General features: G+C 40.1%; 1 protein-coding gene across 1 annotated transcript in view; it reads right to left on the reverse strand.

Annotated features, from left to right (window-relative positions):
• Window positions 1–3261: 3261 nt before the first annotated feature.
• col12a1a (collagen, type XII, alpha 1a) overlaps window positions 3262–17536 on the reverse strand; it is a 51349-nt gene continuing 37074 nt past the window's right edge. Inside the window, exons 50-66 of the mRNA XM_035533030.1 lie at window positions 17117–17259; window positions 16656–16765; window positions 13465–13623; window positions 12781–12858; window positions 11519–11605; window positions 11024–11077; window positions 10709–10804; window positions 10320–10373; window positions 9519–9572; window positions 9192–9245; window positions 8631–8702; window positions 8367–8402; window positions 8202–8268; window positions 7884–8066; window positions 6982–7059; window positions 5200–5370; window positions 3262–4126 (exon numbers count right to left, since the gene is read on the reverse strand). Of these exons, the coding sequence (XP_035388923.1) occupies window positions 3975–4126; window positions 5200–5370; window positions 6982–7059; window positions 7884–8066; window positions 8202–8268; window positions 8367–8402; window positions 8631–8702; window positions 9192–9245; window positions 9519–9572; window positions 10320–10373; window positions 10709–10804; window positions 11024–11077; window positions 11519–11605; window positions 12781–12858; window positions 13465–13623; window positions 16656–16765; window positions 17117–17259 (1648 nt within the window). The 3' untranslated portion in view covers window positions 3262–3974. The remainder of the gene's footprint in view (window positions 4127–5199; window positions 5371–6981; window positions 7060–7883; window positions 8067–8201; window positions 8269–8366; window positions 8403–8630; window positions 8703–9191; window positions 9246–9518; window positions 9573–10319; window positions 10374–10708; window positions 10805–11023; window positions 11078–11518; window positions 11606–12780; window positions 12859–13464; window positions 13624–16655; window positions 16766–17116; window positions 17260–17536) is intronic.

Here is a 17536-nt window from a genome sequence, read left to right on the forward strand (position 1 = left end):
TACTTATGGAAAACAATGCATCTTAAAGGAGGCTCTCTTTTTACGTTACTGCACATGTAAGTCAGAGTTTCAAAGTGTCATGGCCACCCTCCCTTAAAAATAAATCATGTCAAAACGCCTAAAGATAAGAGGTTTCACCACAAGACATTATTGATCTTAGGTCTGTTGTGTGAGAAAAACCAAAATGATGTCATTGGTACCTTTAAGGTATTGTCTCCTCAGAGACGCCTTTGAAACTCAGGAGTGAAGTGGTTCAGTACCAAGAGAAATGGTGACAGATTTATACCTTTAGATTGAAATTTATGTCATGTCAGAGCCACTTTACCTCTGTAACACTGTAAAGATGACTTTTAGGTATTTTTTTATGAAAATGTTCACGAAATATTCGTTATTCACTATCTGTTCAGTTTTACTTAGTTGACGGCTATTTTGGACCAGATGTGAACTCTTAATAATTTACAAATTCAGTTACAGTTTATACCAAATTTAGTTTAAATACTGTTAAAAGATCAGAGGTTAACAGTTCAACAATATCTAGCACAGAGACGCTACAGATGTAGTCACTAAATAAACAGCACATGTAATGAGTCCATAGGAGTGTTTATAAGTAAATATAAACAGACCACAAATAATTCATCTCTGTCTTCATCTTTTTCTGTGACAAGGATGTTTTTTCAAAAAAAAAACAAAAAAAACCTGCATATATTAAATTAATATACTTTCAATGTTTCACATTTGTTTGACATTTTGTTTTAACACATTTTCCAAATCATTCTTTAGGCACAGCCCTGCTGGAACAAGGGTGTTTTGTACTGAAAATGTTTGCTTCAAATCCCAACTATGAACCACATGTAAATAAAAAAAAAGAATCGAGAGAGTTAAAGGGCATTTCTTGATCTAAAATGCCCAATATTAGCTTTATTTGTTCAAGTTTTTTTTAATGCACATATTGTGCCTATGACATCACTTTGTGTCTTATAGTAGCTCCGAGAAATGACAAGTGGTGTTTAGAAAGGGAAACCAGGCTTTATTCAAATCTGCATGGCAAATAGTCCACCATGTTTTTGTGCAGATGTACATTCCCACAATGAATGGAAAAAGCAAACCAATCTTTGGGTAGCTTGTTCCAACGGCTTTATAGCATGCACATAGATGTATCTAGATGGATTTGAGCTGGAACCAACCTGAACATCTGAAAGCCCCATTAACTGGTGAATAAGAATTATTATAGTGGTTCACTATTGCTCTTGGAATGTCCTGCCCACACATACATTAGAGCTGTTAGTTTCCACTGCATTAACAGCATGTTCAGTTCCTAAACCTGTATATTCTTGTATGTAATTTGTAGGTTGTATTTACTTCACTAGATGTGAAGAAGATAAACCATAGGTCTGCATGTTTGGACTTGATGAAATATGATGTCTTCCATGCATTTCCATTTACTTAGTGCAAGTTCATCTGAACACAATACTTGTACAGGACAAAAGCATGTGGAGAACTAGGGTAATTTATTACACTCTGCTGAAAGAAGACTGAATCTTGATTAATTTGCTTATTTACTGAATATGTTTTACTCAGTCTCTTGTACGTATTAATAATACGGTTGCCATTTGTGTCTCTTACCTACTGTATTTTGAATAAAAACAAAATGGACAATTATCATAGTTTCCATATTGAGTGTGTTGCAATAACATCTAGGAACACATAGGACTATGAATAAATAGTTTTTTTTCTGAAACTCCAAAACATTAATGTTTTTGACTAATGTTCCAGACGCAGCATGCAAACCAAGAACCACTGTTGTAATTTATCACTGGACATGTTAAGTTGCACACTACTTAATGGCTCTTACTGGTCATCTATCATATGTTATGAGTAAAAGCCGATCTGAAGTCGCTATTGAAAACATTTTAATTGACGTTTAAAAAACAGGTTCATGCATCCAAACTGCTCTATAATGCTCTACAAAAATATCTGTCTGAATTCTATTATAAAATTAATAATGATTTGTTTTATAGTTGTGGAAAGAGTAGATTTACGGAATTTGAAAGAAGACAGTAACCTTGTCTCCATGTCTTAATAAGGATTTTTAAATGAACAAAGTGTGCCATCAATGGAGATTTTCAGTACAGGACAGGAACCTACTTGAATGTATTGGAGGTGAGGTAAAAGTGGCATACTCCTTGGAAACTTTTAAAACTATTTATTTAAATGCTCAGATAGGTTTGCTAGCTAACTTTGGATTTGTGGGTTGTGGTTTGTTCTCACTTTTCACAGAGTTTGGATGCACATGTAGCAGAATTATTCCAACACTGTTTTATGCCATGATAGAATGAGCACATTTACATTCACCAGTATATGCAGTCCAGATGGTAGCCTAGTAGCAGTTAGCCTAGTAGCCTACTGTCTCTAAAATAACCACTAATAACACACTGTATTGATAATAATAATGATTGTAAATAGTTAGAGAAATAGTATGAACTGGTATAAGCTTGGTGATATAGGCCTTTCAGGGTCTGTTGAGCTTACGTGAGTCAGGAAATATTTGGAATTTTTATACCCTTTATAATTCTGGTGATGTACATGGTATATCTGTTAAACTGTGCAGAACAAACAAAAGTCTATCAATCTATCTCTAAAATGCCAAAGGTTTGAAACATCTGTTAAAGTTATGTTTTGTTATTTGTGATGTCTGTGACCTTTGGCCTGAAACCCATTAATGCTAAGTTAATTTAGTTTTCTTTTAAGTTCTCTTGATTGAAATATTTCAGTTTGAGAAAACTTTCCATTGAAATGGATAAGAGAAGCGCCTTTAACAGTGGGCTTGTAATAGTAAGATCTTGGCAGCAACATAATTAGAATTGCTATTAAGGCTTTAAACTAAAGAAATCCAAATGCCAGCAATCTGCATCGTTGTTAGAGGTGCATACAATCACCCAAATAGCTTAGACTTGCAAATTTGGGACATGATAATACCTTTCTAAATCTTATTAATACTACTGTTCAATTCTGAATTGACCTTTCAAGAAGCATGATCTGGCTTGCAATTACAGAAATCACTAGGGCTGTGGCTTTGTTTTATATTGATTTAATATAAAAATAAATTGTTTATTTGACATAATGTGAAAAAATGCATGGTTATGTTCTCAAAAAGCATATTCCTGCTGTTCTTGGCACATTTCACTATTTTATTCTTATGTCATCCTTACTGAATCAGTAATGTCAAAATTTTGAATGGGCAGAACAGATCAGTAAAACAGGTTAAACATTTTCAGTAGTTTTATTGAAAAATGCCTCTTCTGATCCAGAAATAAATAAGAAAATAAGGCTGTGGAATTCACAATTTGCAGTTCAAACATAAAGGAGCAATACTATGACCACAGTATTGATTCAAATTCCAACTGCATTGAAGATCGATTAAAAAAAAAAACTATATTTAAAATGTACTTACTAAATATACAACACAGTCATGCAATTCCACCTTTGGTAAAAATGAGCTGTGAGCTGGTATACAACAGATAAATATTTAGGATAATGAAACAAAAGCCAAGTCTTACAAGGTTTTAGAAATGAAAATGGAATTACATCTGAAAGCCTTCACTGATGAGAACGAAGGCATAAGATGAAATTGTATTGCAATGAATCAATATAAAAATTGCAATGATCTGTGTGGAATCCATCGGGTCAGTCTATACATCTTAACGTTAAGACATTACATTGAATACTGATCTTAGGGTTAGTGCACTGAATAGGAGTTGCATAAAAACTTACAGAGGATTTATATTACAAGTTTGGGGACAGTGAGCAAGCACACAGGTTTCTTAACATGAACAGGAAATTAGGGTTGGATAGCAGCCTTATTTCCACTTAACCTTGTTAAATTTGCATATGCATGAAGCATGATCCAATAACGACATTTAGCTTTGGATGTTGTTCTTCATGCAAATAAAATCTGAAGGTACTTTTTACTTGGTTTATGTTTCTATCCTCTCTGTTTCCTGTCTTGATAGTGATCTCTTTCCACGCAGGTTTCGTAAACCAGGAGACTGTATCTCTGTCACAGTATCTTCTGATGTTTCCTCTGGAATTGGCACTACGTAGGTATCAGGCTGAGGTGGGTAGTGGCCTGGTTGGAAATATTATTCATTGTTTCTCAATCTTGCTCTTTGTATGCGTTTACAAACTTTGCTAGTCCTATACCATGCCTAAATCTAAAACTTAAAAGTATATTGTACAACCAGAAAAAAACAACAACTAGAAACCAAGTGCTGGGATGAAGTAAAGATTGACCAGCAATTCTGTTCCTTATGGCACGGCGAGGTAGCCTATTATCCCACAAGATAAATCTCAATGAAAATAAGAGAAAAATGTGATTTGTTTGAACACAACATTCTGCAAACATAATCAAGGAGATTATGATTACATGTACAAATTGCACATGCTACATTTATAACCTGAGCAGAGGCTGTATTCATTAATTGAAGCGATTTAAGAAAATAATAACAAAAAATATAAAGGTTATGTTGGCAGTCAGCAAGATGCAAGTTATGAGGCACAAGCTTGATGACAGATGTTAACCCCTTTACTGTGACTGAAATTCATTTACAAGGGATCAATAGTTTATTTACAAACACCTCACCCTCATCCATTATCATCTCTGTTGACCTCATCTATGAAATCCTCATGGTTAGTAGTTTACATGCTTCTTGAGCAAAAGGAAGCTCAATCTTGCTGTTTGCTGCTTTGGAGTTCAAGATGCAACCAGGCCACAGGTATGTAGCCATCACTGATGCCTGCCTGATAGAGTAGCGGTGAGCTGGTGTTAGTGGCAGTCCAGTCCTTTCTTTGGTTTGGTTTGGTTTTAGAGTTGGCCAGCAAAAGTTCATTAAATCAAATCCACGGTCGTTATCCTTAAAAGCTTATTAGCGAATGTGCTGATCTCTCAGAGAGGATTGGTTTATTTTTTCAGGATTTCAAAATTTAAGGGTGACAGGCAGCTTACTATGCATACTATGCCAGACCTGAAATGGGTTAAAGATGGTGTTAGTGTAACATTACTGTTTCCTTTCTTTATTTGTGAAATAATCTACATGCATGCAGTTCTCTACCTTTTAATTACACCATAACACTCATTTTAAACAGCTAGTAAGACACACAAGGCATCCAGCTAAATGACCATCTCCCTTCCCTGCCACTTACCTGCATATCCCTGTCCATTGTAAGGGATTCCTACACACTGAGAGGAATCGCAGTAACCAGGGGGCCCAGGTGGTCCTCTGATTCCTGGAGAACCATGGCGTCCTGGTGGTCCGCTGGACCCGGATGAGCCTGAGGGACCTGGGGGTCCGGCCTGGGACACACCTGGTGGTCCTGGAAGAAACCAAAAAGAGGGGTGAACAAACCATCAGACATCCACTGACATCACTTTCAAATCTCTACTAGAAGTGGAAGGGGAAAACTGGTTTCTAGCACTGTAATTTAAATATTTTGACTGCTCAATTAAAAGGGAGTAAGGGGAAAGAACTGTGTGGAGCCCCCCCTCCCTCCCCCTTCTGTCTAGACAGCATAAACCAAGTTTGGAATGATTTCACCCTCAGCTCTCAGTCTCACAATCTGAAGTCAGCACATGTGTTATCAATGAAGCCCCTGTAGGCAACGCATTGAGTAAGTCTAACTGACCCCCCTATGAAGGTGAGTCAGTGGGAACATCCCCCTACTGTCCTTGTCTTATTCCATTCACAGAGATCTTGGCTGGGTTTCTCTAGGAGGGGGAAGGACTTCAGTGAACGGCTAGACATTGGCAGTGTTACTCAGCTTCCAGTGATAAGCGACCTCTGGGAATGGGAAGTTTTAGAGTAGCATATTGAATAGTAATTCAATTTGGTGAATCTGTATGCAAAGCTGCCTCAGAGACCCAATATTTTTAGATCACTAGATGATGAGCTACGCCTGCTTAACAGATTGCTGCAACAATGGGTCTTTAAGAACAGTACTTCTACTTTGAAACAAGGACGTGTACATCAGTGACTACGCTCCCTATTACGGAAAACCCAGAATACCTCTTGAAGAAACATTAGGCACATTATTGTAATTGTCATTCCATATCTTCATACAGTGTGTTTAATAACTTCCTAAAACAAAAGCTTCCTGAAACAATGTCTTTCATATAGTGAATCAACCTGACACCAACCTTGGTGAAACTCTGCCTGCTTTTTGAATAATGGATTTAGTTCAAGCTCTTTATGTGTGTCCAGACCCCAAGCTCTTGATTAACAATGGTGTTGTCTTCACATATGTGCGAAAACATCCATGTGGGCTACTCACAGGCAAGACTGACATAAATTTCAGAAATGTTTTGCTGGGAATACTTTGACTACTTGAAGGGAGAATTTATAAAGCACAGCTGGCCCAATTGAAATTCATAAGATGTGTTTAGGTACATCTCAGCTTTTGTACCCAGAAGTCCCTGAAGTCCACTGTTCTGTAACAATCAGTTCCCTAAGGCATTATTATTATTAAGGCTCAGTGTACAGCAAGTAGCTTTCTATGCTGAGAAATGTCTCTAACAGAGATCAATGAGCAACTAGAATTAATTTCAGTAACATTCAACATTGAAATCAGAACGGACATGTGGTCCTGCTTGGATTTAAACATTTTCCACTGCATTTTTCATGTGCAGTGTAATTTCTGAGCGTGTGAAGTAGTTAGGCTATTTGAACGATTCCCTTAATCCCAAGTGCCCAAGCACAACCTGCTTGAGTACATTAATACATCAGTCTTGCAGCAGACGAGCTTTTTACTTCTGGAACTAATTTAGATTTTTAGCCTTAAAGGAAACAGGCACTTGTCGAGTTTTTTTTTCTTTTTTCTCTTCGTTTAAAGGCCATCAAGCAGTGTTCGACCTGACCTTAAAGTAGCGAATCTGCGGCTCCTATCTGGTCAGCCGTGAGACCGACTTGGACGAGCAGAGATATTACGCACCAGGTGGTCCGGGTGGTCCTCTCTGTCCTCGCGTGCCCATGCCTGGACTCCCCCTCTCCCCCTTCTCTCCTGGCAACCCTGCAGTGGCAGAGGTGGTCAGGAAGGCACTCAGACCAGCAATGCCATGGTCAGATACACACCAATTTCTTTTCGGACACAACTGTGTAACACTGAAAAGGGGTGCACTAGCACAATGGCAAGTGGTAACGATAAATACACCAACCAACCAAATACTTTAACACGTAATACACAAAATCCCCAATCCGTGTAGTGCAAGGAACATATGGATGGTATTAAGGCAGTGTATGAAATTCCAGTGTTCCAACTGATCTTAATTTTTGTGCATGGCTGCTTGGAATAAAACTTTGTTTTTAAACATTAGACCATTTGAAAATGTTGTAAGCCTTCTGCTATTATCAGCCAACCAGCAGGAGACAGTTTGGCTATTACACAGAAGATAGGAGGCCTCTCAAAACGGCACCATATGTTACAGTCATGCTTTGTTTTTCTACTAGACTTTTCTTTTCTTTTCTTTTACAATATATCTAACCATTTACTCTATCTAACCATCTAACCATCAAAGCAATTTGCACATACGCATTTGCACCTGAAATTGGATTTACTTATAAAAAATTGGGGTGCATTAAATGACTTCTTACACCAATTAATTCCCTGAAGATTCAGATATGCTTTGCACAGTGGTAACACTATAACTTAATACTCCATCTCTTGCCCAGTGGACAGGCTCTACTATTACTGCACCATCTAAAGAATCCATGCTATGAGGACGGTCATAAAAGATACATCCATCAGGCTGCAGTCTATATGAAGCTGTGTGGAGGCATGAGAGTTAGGGAACATTAATAAAATCCACATTCCTAAGGTCCTTATGGAGCTCATACCTCTTTCGCCTGGAGGCCCTGGTAAGCCAGGGTTGCCAGGGAAACCACTGCGTCCAGCCTGGCCAGGTTCTCCACGAGCGCCCTGCTCACCAGGAGGCCCTGGAGGCCCAGCAGGACCCGGACTGTTGGAGCGGTATCCACTGGGAATCTGATTCAGCATCATGTCAATCCTGCTCATTTGTCCTGGGGGCGAAGAACAATATTCTGAAATATCTCTGGAAATCCCAACGTAATGTTTTTTGGGGTGTACGTTCACGAAAAAAAACCCCCCCACAAAAAGTAAAAAAGTGTTCCGATCCTGTTAAGGAGATGACTCACTGTTAACTAGCTGTTCACAGACTTGTCTTGCGATGGATCGCATCATATTTTGCGAGGCAGAATCACCCTGGAGAACAGAGACAATAGCAGATAAATAGAAGATTCAAATATCCAAACCTCAGGCTCTATCTGTGAGTTATCGCAAACGAGAAGGGAAGCACATACCCTCTCCCCCTTTTCTCCCTTCACACCAGCAGGTCCCTGTGATCGAGAAAGTGTGTAAAGTGAATGGAGTATAAAAAGGGGAGAGAAGGGAATGAACACACAAACAGAGCAGCTTCTGGCTGCAGCTGATGTCTAGTTTTGCTCTTTCGCAGCGGCGATGGTTTCATCTCAACTTTGAGGGCGGTATAAGTTACGTTGTACTTATTTAACCACATCATCTTGTTTGTTACGTACATGAAAAAGGATCCAACAGAACACACATACCAGGAATCCTGGGTCGCCAGTCTTGCCAGGTTTTCCAGTGATGCCTGGCATCCCGGGAGTTCCTGGGCTTCCCTGAAAAGATAAATCTATTATGTATTCGTAGACTCTAAAAACGCCCATCATGTGGGAATGTGCTCTTGGTTCAATTTTACAGTAATTTCACTGGACATGAGAGCAGGACGAGATTTATGCAAAATAGCATGTGCAGATCTATAATTCAAGCTTTGACCTGCTAAGCACAAACATATGAGGACCATAGACAGCGGTTTCAGAGCATTCAGGATTTAAAACTTCAAAATGTATGTGACTGGAGTTCTGGAAAAAAGCCCAGTGCCACCGTGGAGCCATTAAGTGGAGTCAAGGGGAAACCACAAAACAGAAAATGAGATGCACGCTGGATTTTTTAAAATGGGAGCCTTGGATGTCTACTGCAGATGGTGTTGCTGAATCCTGGAGCGTATTCTAACTGTCTTAGCTACATCAATTAGAAAGTGAAATACTCATTCAAAAACACCAAAACAAACTGAAAGAGATTTTTTTTCTTAATGGTTAATTACACACCATTGGTCCTGCTGGGCCTCTTGGTCCAGATGGGCCTTCTGGTCCTGGTGGTCCCTGTACAGATAGCATACTCAATCACAAAGTGGGTAACACATGCATGGTAACAACTCCAGCAAAAGATTATCCAGTCAGATGGAATGTTTAAACATGTTCCAGAGACAAGTCTAATACAAAAGTCTAAATTTAGTGAGACCAGACATATCATACAGCGAGAAACATAATATAAGCTGGAAACATACTCTAAAAGAAGGCACCTAAAAATAGTGTGTTTGTGCATATGGGTAAGCAATAAGAAAACAAACAATCAGTTGAACTAAAAAGTTTTACCCTTGCTCCAGATGTCCCAACGGGGCCGAGGGGCCCTGGAGCACCAGGAGGGCCCTGAACAGAAGGACGAAATTCCATAATCCAGTAGCTGTCTTAACAGTTAAAATGAACTGGTAAAACAAATATTTCAGCATCACATGCTGTTATCCTTTTACAAAAGTCAGAATGGTAAACATTGCAGAAAGGTTTGATGATGCCCACTTGCACAGCTCGCTCAAAATTCAGTGGCGATATTTCTTCCTCTGAGCTCTATTCCGATTCAATGAATAGCTACGGCGTTAACAGAAATGTTTTTAAGAGAAAAAGGGAAGCAATTTCAGCAAGCATGGCAAAATGTTGGAACAGCACATTAAAGCAAGCTTAAAGGAAAGTGACTGCTTCTTGTTTGCTAATATTTCCAAAAACAAACCAAACATACCTTTCAAATGGCAGCAAATAACAGACATGAATGTTTCTATTCAACTTCAATGAAGAGAGAAAGATGTGTACTTGTCTCTTTCCTCAGTACTCAGAGACCTGTAAACCTTTCCTAAACCTTCCAAACGCCAGACTTACTGTATGCATGCAACATTTTATGCTATCATAATAGCATGCACATTAAAATATCAGCTCTTTACAAACCAAAAAAAAACAACAACATGCTATGCATAACAAATTTTTGTCTGCTTAACCTATAACATAAATACATCTCAACACCCCACAGAGAACTTTAGCTGTAAAGCCAATACAGCTACTGCAAAATGTGTTTGTATTTCCTATGCAACACTGGAGATGAAAAAGCTAAACAGAAAGAGCACTTACTCTTTGGCCAGGTATTCCTGAGTCACCAGGGTCTCCCTTTGGCCCAGGCCGTCCCTGAAATTTACAGGAAAGATGTGAACTTTTACACTGGAACCACAACTCTTCTCCACACACTCCTGAGTTTGAAACGGCATGACAAGGAACAAGTGACTAGTGCTTTGGCTAAAATAAATAGCTCTGAAGTTGTGTGATTTTAGTCATAAATCAAACACGAGCGGCTAAGCTCATATTTTCAATTACATTGCAGCATTCATAGTACAAGCCCCCCCCCCATGAGAGAGACTTGAAAAATGCTAATAAAGACCAATGGGGACAAAGTGGAAAAGTCTGATTGAGGACTGGCAGGGTACAGACAGACACTCAGCAGAATCGTGCATGCTTAAACTCACTGGTTCTCCAGGAAGAGACAGTCCATTCGGGCCTTGCGGACCAGGTGGTCCCATCGGACCTGAGGGACCTTGCTCTCCACGCGGGCCCATTGGACCCTGAGTGGGGAAAACAGATGCCGTCAGAGAGTAAGCAGCCAGTCACCATATTAATCATCTTTCTGAGGGCCCCAAAGGGCGAGATGAGCAGGCCAGTGCAGCTGGTAAGAATTAAAAGACCTATCGACCTACAGAATTAAGGTGGATGGAGTCATTTAGGGAGTTAAGGAAACTGGCGTGTTTGCAGTGGTACAAGACTGTGGATGAGGCCAATCTTACCGCAGATCCAGAATCACCTCTATCACCACGTGGGCCTTTCATACCAGGGCTGCCCTGGAAAACAGAGAGCAGTCAGTTCCAAAGGCCTTCCAGTGGAGGATCCCATCAATAAACCACACTGTCAGGAGGCCTCTTCAGGGGGATAAGGACTAGGTTCTGTTCACACATTCAAGGCCTCTCCTGCAGGCTTCCCCTCTCTGGTTCCCAGGATGTCTCCTGATATGTCTTTAAGCCCCTGGCTGCTAACAGCCCACGCTGTGAGGTATGCTCATGAATATCAACACCTTGACTTGAGACCAAGCATAATAACACAGAAGTCCCCCCTCTTTCATGACCCTTGACTTAACGAAAGAGCAGGGGTTGCACTTTCGGGGCAGCCATTGCTGAAACACTATACTTCTCTGTCTTCACCATTTAGACGCCAGATTTGCAGTGCAAGCAAAATGACTTTAGAGACCTGGGGGGAGGTGCACGGTGAGGCTCTAATGGATTTACCGAAGGGCCAGCAGGCCCTGGAGGGCCTACGCTATCCTGAGTGCATGTGCAGGAGTGAGGAAGAGCTGGGCACTTGGCTTCATCTCTCTGCAAAGAAACAAAGAAGAAAATATGTTTGTCAACACCTGTCTACTTTAAGTGTTCCTTAAAAACGAAAAGGCAAAGAAAGAGAGAGAATGCTGTGACCTCATGTAGTGACCTCAGTGAGGTCACAGACTGGACCCCTGTGAGCAGTTTCTCATAGAGGGACCTCAGTGAGGCGTCAGACTAAACCCTGCATAACACAGGGTCATGAGGGACCAGTAATGAGAGGAAAAATAAAACGAGCTACAATAGGAATGAAACGAAATCTCTCTCCCTGCCTTTCATCTTGAGAGAAACTGAGAAAACATTGGCCTGCTATTAGTAAAGTAATTGTTTGCAATTAAAATAATTGTATGGACATTAGCTTCACAGCCATTGCATTGTCTTAAAATGTATTCTTGCATTAATGAACACGGAGCTTTGGAGCTGTTCATGCAACAGGGAACATAGGCTTGTTCTCAAGTAAATTCAGGCAACGTGATTCTTTGCAGTATCTGCTCTCCATATGGCCAGAGGGAGATAATGTGGAAATTCAGTGAATTAAAAATGTGATTAATCAAACATTATGCAATTACATTGCAGTGACCTGTTTCTGGGGTATTTAAATTCATCTCTCTTTGTATATTAATTCAAGGCCATATGTGGTCCAACTATTCTGTAAGAAAATTATACACGCTTTATATAATAAGATCTCTATATAGGAGATTTACTCAATAGATCTTAAAAACTTCATTTCACAGACAGGAATCAAAATGTCTTTAAGAAACACACTCTAGCATTAAGTGAAAACATATTCTGCAGATCAGAACTAAATTATGTATAACACCAGTATGAATAGCAGGTCACACGGCAGCAGTGGAAACACCACAGAAGCAGTTCATTTCAGTTGTTCCATCTCACTGCACAAACTCTCAACCCAAACAACTTTACTGAGCGTTCACATGCGCTCCAGTGGTTTACAGAGCTTAGACAATTGCGATTCAAACTGAATATCTCAAGCCAAAATCCACAGGGTCTGTTGAAATTTGACTCATTTAATCTGAAGTTGAAGAATAAGGAGCTATTAGAGAGCGTGATAACATTCCGCTGTATGCAAACAAAACACGGAGAGGTTGCTGTTATGCTCAGGAGGAGGACGGGCCCTCATCGGGGCCGGCCTGTTTGGGATATCCTCTCACCGTCGCTGGAAGGTCACAGCATTTGTCTCGACTTGTCCATCCAAGGCTGCAGACAATATCAAACATCTGGAGCTGGAACTACAGGAGAAAAAAAAAAGAAGAACAGAAGCGGATGTTACAGATGGTTGTCCATTGAGCCTTAGGATTTAAACAAAAAAATAATGTTAAAAAATGTGCCCACATGCGCGGCACCCACAGTGTGCTGGAAAAGCACATAAATGAGCAACTGTCAGCATGAGCTGGAGCAACTTAACCATAAAACTGGTGGAAGAATAGCCACACAGCAGCAACAGCTACTGTTGTGATGCACAATAACCAGCATAAGCGCTGGGAGGTTGCAGTACCACTATTCTTCTTCTTTTACCTTTTGTTTTTCTTTGCTTTTTTTTATGTAAAGCAAGCAAACTGCACGCTGGGCTTCCGCAGATATTTACAGTTTACACCTACTGACTTCAGAAGACAGATAGGAGAGCAAGGAGTGAAACCAAGAGAACATATGCGCAGCTCTGGCACGGTCACTCAGCCAAGGCGACTGCAGGAATTAAAACCAAAGCGTGGAATCACTCCAGAAATGCGCGCCTGAAAAGTCTCATAAATGAAAGGAGACATTCTGTACTTTTGTCTCGGTTTTCCTCCATATTTTATCCTTTATACCCTTGGATGAAACCGCGCTTGCGGACTTACGGTCGCAGACTGCCTCTTGGCTCCACCGGATTTCGCCATTTTACCGAGCACCTCATAGCCGCCCGTGGAGATGTTGCCGGCCTCTTTGATTGGCTTCTCTCCCACCTCTTGGCAGTCAATGTTCAGCTTGACTTTTTCCGGAGAAATGGTGATATGAAGCTGCAAAAGGCAGACACCGTTAGCCAGTATGCACTTGACACAGCAGTCCAGACCTTGGACACAAATATGTGCAAACGCTAAGTGATGATTCCTTGTTAACAAAGAAAATGAAGGCACTTAGACAGACGAATCTTTCTCCAAAGACACTGATATGATCTCACCCTTGAATGCTAATCAGCACACGATCACATCTAACCAGACCTTTTCCATTCAGATGTGGACTATATTCACGTCCTGACACGAATGATTAAAAGCCAGTACACATCCTAACTGCCCCTGGACCTCCTCATAAATATCTCAACGGACTCGCATCCTCTGTGATCTATGTTTAGAAGTATTAGAAGTAAGTTTAAACATTAATAAATCTATTTCCCTCTTATAATTATGGTAATTATAGATTATTTTTGTTGTTACAGGTAACACTGTACAAGTGGTATGAATGGGAAATTTTGTCAGTATGATTAATTAAACATTACAGATTCAATAGCTGTAATTTTCTTTTTGGAATTGATGCATGTGAGGCTGGTAATGTCGCTCTGTCTCCACATGTATTTTCCCAGGCTATTCTTGAGGGATATGGCAGAATGTGATCCTTTTATCATGTTGTCCTGCGGCTGCCCGTCCACTATAACCAACCCATTATCTTGCAACGTCACATTCTCAGTCAAAGGGCCAAGCCTGCTGAAATCCCTAGTATAATATATACTATTAAGAATAATATCAACCCATAAATTAGGCCATATGTCCTGGCAAACATGTAGTGCATTACGAGCCATGTCTTTCATGAACAAACCCGCCATTTGACTAACCAATGGCGACAGGGTCTGAGGTTCTGGTTTAGATGCAGGCACCAAGGCTTATGGAAACAACAAGTTCAAAGGCAACTGGAAAGCTGAGAAGAAGATATATACTTGTAGACAAAGTAAGAAGCATAAGAAATGTAATTAGGTAGTATAATTAGGTGTCATCTGGACACATGCAGATGTAATATTTTTCAAAGTACAGCTTCAGCCATTATAAAAGTGTGCTGTATTTCACCTGTTTTAAGAAAGTGTCATAAGAAAGGACACTCCAGATAATGTCCAGCGAGTGCTGACAGTATCTTCAGGCAAGGCTCTCTAAAGGGACTGGGTCAGAGAAACACAAGGCCATGACCACTTCTTTTACCATGCTCTCTCCTCCGCTGAACTCCTCCCGCTCTGGCTATCGCGGGTGTCCGCATGTGGTTTTATTTTGGCCCTCCGCTGCACCCTTTCGCCACAAATCTCCTGTCAGTGTTTCATAATGCCTATCTGCCTCCATTTCATGCTTGCTGAACATGCTTGTCTCCCTCCATTTTCTAACTTGAGCCTTGATGACAACTGGGAGAAAAAAAACAAAACACCCTGATCCGCCCCTGGTCGTGCGCCCATCTTCCCTTAGGAGTCATCAAGGAAAGCAATTCATGGCCAAGAAAGTATGAGGTCTCAAGCAAACATACTGTTGAGAACATGACAAGAAATGAGTGCAAGCTGATGGAATGCATCCTGACATCTACAGATTGGCTATCTTTGGATTGACTTTTGGCCATCATGGGCTATCATGTTGCTTACAAAAGTCACATCAATTTAGCTGTTGGCAGAAAACCATTTTATTCACGGGTACTTCCTTTGCTTGCTAATGCAGTTTCACGCATCATTAAAGCCATTTGTAATTTCAAATAAACAGAGAGCTTTGGGAAAGGGCACTGAACGCAGTACAACAAAGCCAAAGTTGAGAAATGTCTTGTGCCATGTTGTACTGGCCTGGGTCAATCAAGGGATGTTAAAAGCCGCTTTGATGGATCTCCCTCACTGCTCTCGTTGTGAAGGATATGAATACTGGCACAATTCATGAATCAAACCTATGAATGGAAAATGTGAAAGGGTGAAATGCCAGTACAGATAATAATGAAGCAACTGTAAGACTCTGGCCTGGGAAAAAACTCCAGAACAGAGTATCTAACTACTGAAATGCTACAATTCAAAAGACAAACTCGACCAACAGTAATAGGGTCCAAGTCAACACCATTTTGGCTTCATGGTTATGGAGCTTGTGACTGATTTTTCTGATCCTGAGGAAAATGTCAGCCCAGCACTGGTAGTGTAAGCATGGCCAAAAACTACACCGCTGTAGGAAAAGCCACTGGCATCAACACAAGAGGAACCCCTAAAAGAACCTCCATGTAGACTTCACACCGCATGGAGAGGAAGCACATGAACGTAATAAAACCCCTACAGATTTTATCATCAAAAGCTCACCTACACCTATTCCTCAGCCATACTGTTAAATTCTAATTTATTTGTCGTTTACTCCTAGATTACTCCTGCATTGTCAGGGAATAAAATAAAAGTTGCCTTCACTTTCTAATGCGTCCTGTATGGAACTTACCCAGTGACCCTATACAGTTTATAAGCCTTGGCAGACAAATGGTAAAAATCTGAAATGAGAATTCTTATTGCCATTAAAGGTTTGCCACAATGAGGAGGTTTTCCCTGACATTTAACCAATCTGTAATCTTTTAGCTGTTGGCAGAAACTAAATCTCTCAGGGAGGTTTCTCTGTGTGGCAGTCCCCTGCAAAGCCAGTGGGGAGAGAGGAGGAACTCGCTAAGTACAGTAGACCACAGCTGCAAACCAAAGGCCTTCAATTCCAAGGAGCAGTTGCTCTAGCACTAAAGTCTGATTTTAATAGCTGGGAATCCTTTTTGAAAGAAATATGTAAAAACACACAAGCAAGCAAACAAATATCTAAAATAATAAATTATAATAATAATCCAGAAAATCATAAAAGGAACAAAAATTCTGGAATGACTTGTAATTATATAATACATTACTAAAAAGTACATCTGGAGGTTGTAATGGCTAACAGTAATTACTATAGGTCTTAAATTATTACATTTTCCTAGTGCCATACAAGATCCTAGGGTATGTGTGGTACTTGGCATAATATATTTTACCTTGTGTAGAATACTGTTAAAAAATGCTTTTTATGAAACACACAATATTTCTTACCTTGTGGAAGCTTCCGTGAAAGATTCTCTTGACTTGGTCATTATCAAAGCTGACTTTCTGAAGCTCTCCTCTGGTGTCCTTGTTGTAGAATGTGATTACTTTGTTAGAAGCTAAAAACAGAAAAGAAAAGGAATGTAATGGTCTAGTTGTTCAGACAGACACCAGAGAAACACATGAGAAAAGGTTCCAAAAATAGTCAACAACATTGTTTCATAAAACTGGCAATTCAAGATATGCATGTCCATACAGTTTGAAAATCCACTTCAAAATGATTACCATGAGAGATCGACCCAGCCTTGTGAGCAGGATTACGGACTACAGTCCATGTTCATAAATGGTATTATTCACAAAGTCAAGTTGAACTGGAGGGTCGAGACTTGAGCCTGAAACACAGCTGGTAGGTGGGCTAGGCCAACCCCACATACACATACACTGTACTGAATAAAGAAAAGGTCTCTTACGGTCAAGAGTAAGGCCAACTTCTGGATTATTATTGCCATCAGCGATCTGCCATAGGTCGAATGTATCCTTGGTGGTGTCAGAGAGGAGCCGGAAGAGCAGTATGAGCGTGTAGGATGGAGGTAGCCCATCTGGATGGATTTCCCTTGAAATGAAATACTCATTAACATCGCATCTCTATCAATGGTAAGAAAGCACATAACATTAAAAAACATATGACAAGAAAGCACATATGACAAGAAAGCACATAACATTAAAAAACATATGAAGAATCAAACGTTGGCATCTGCATAGTAATACTGTTATTGCCATGCCAATAATGGTGAAAAGTTGCATGAGTTATAGAAGGGAAAATGATAGGGAATGTTCCACATATCTGATGCATGTTAATTGAGAACAGGAGACCATATGAACTCTAATCT

The sequence above is a fragment of the Electrophorus electricus genome, chromosome 13 (genome assembly GCF_013358815.1).
Source record: "Electrophorus electricus isolate fEleEle1 chromosome 13, fEleEle1.pri, whole genome shotgun sequence".
Classification (NCBI taxonomy): Eukaryota; Metazoa; Chordata; class Actinopteri; order Gymnotiformes; family Gymnotidae; genus Electrophorus; species Electrophorus electricus.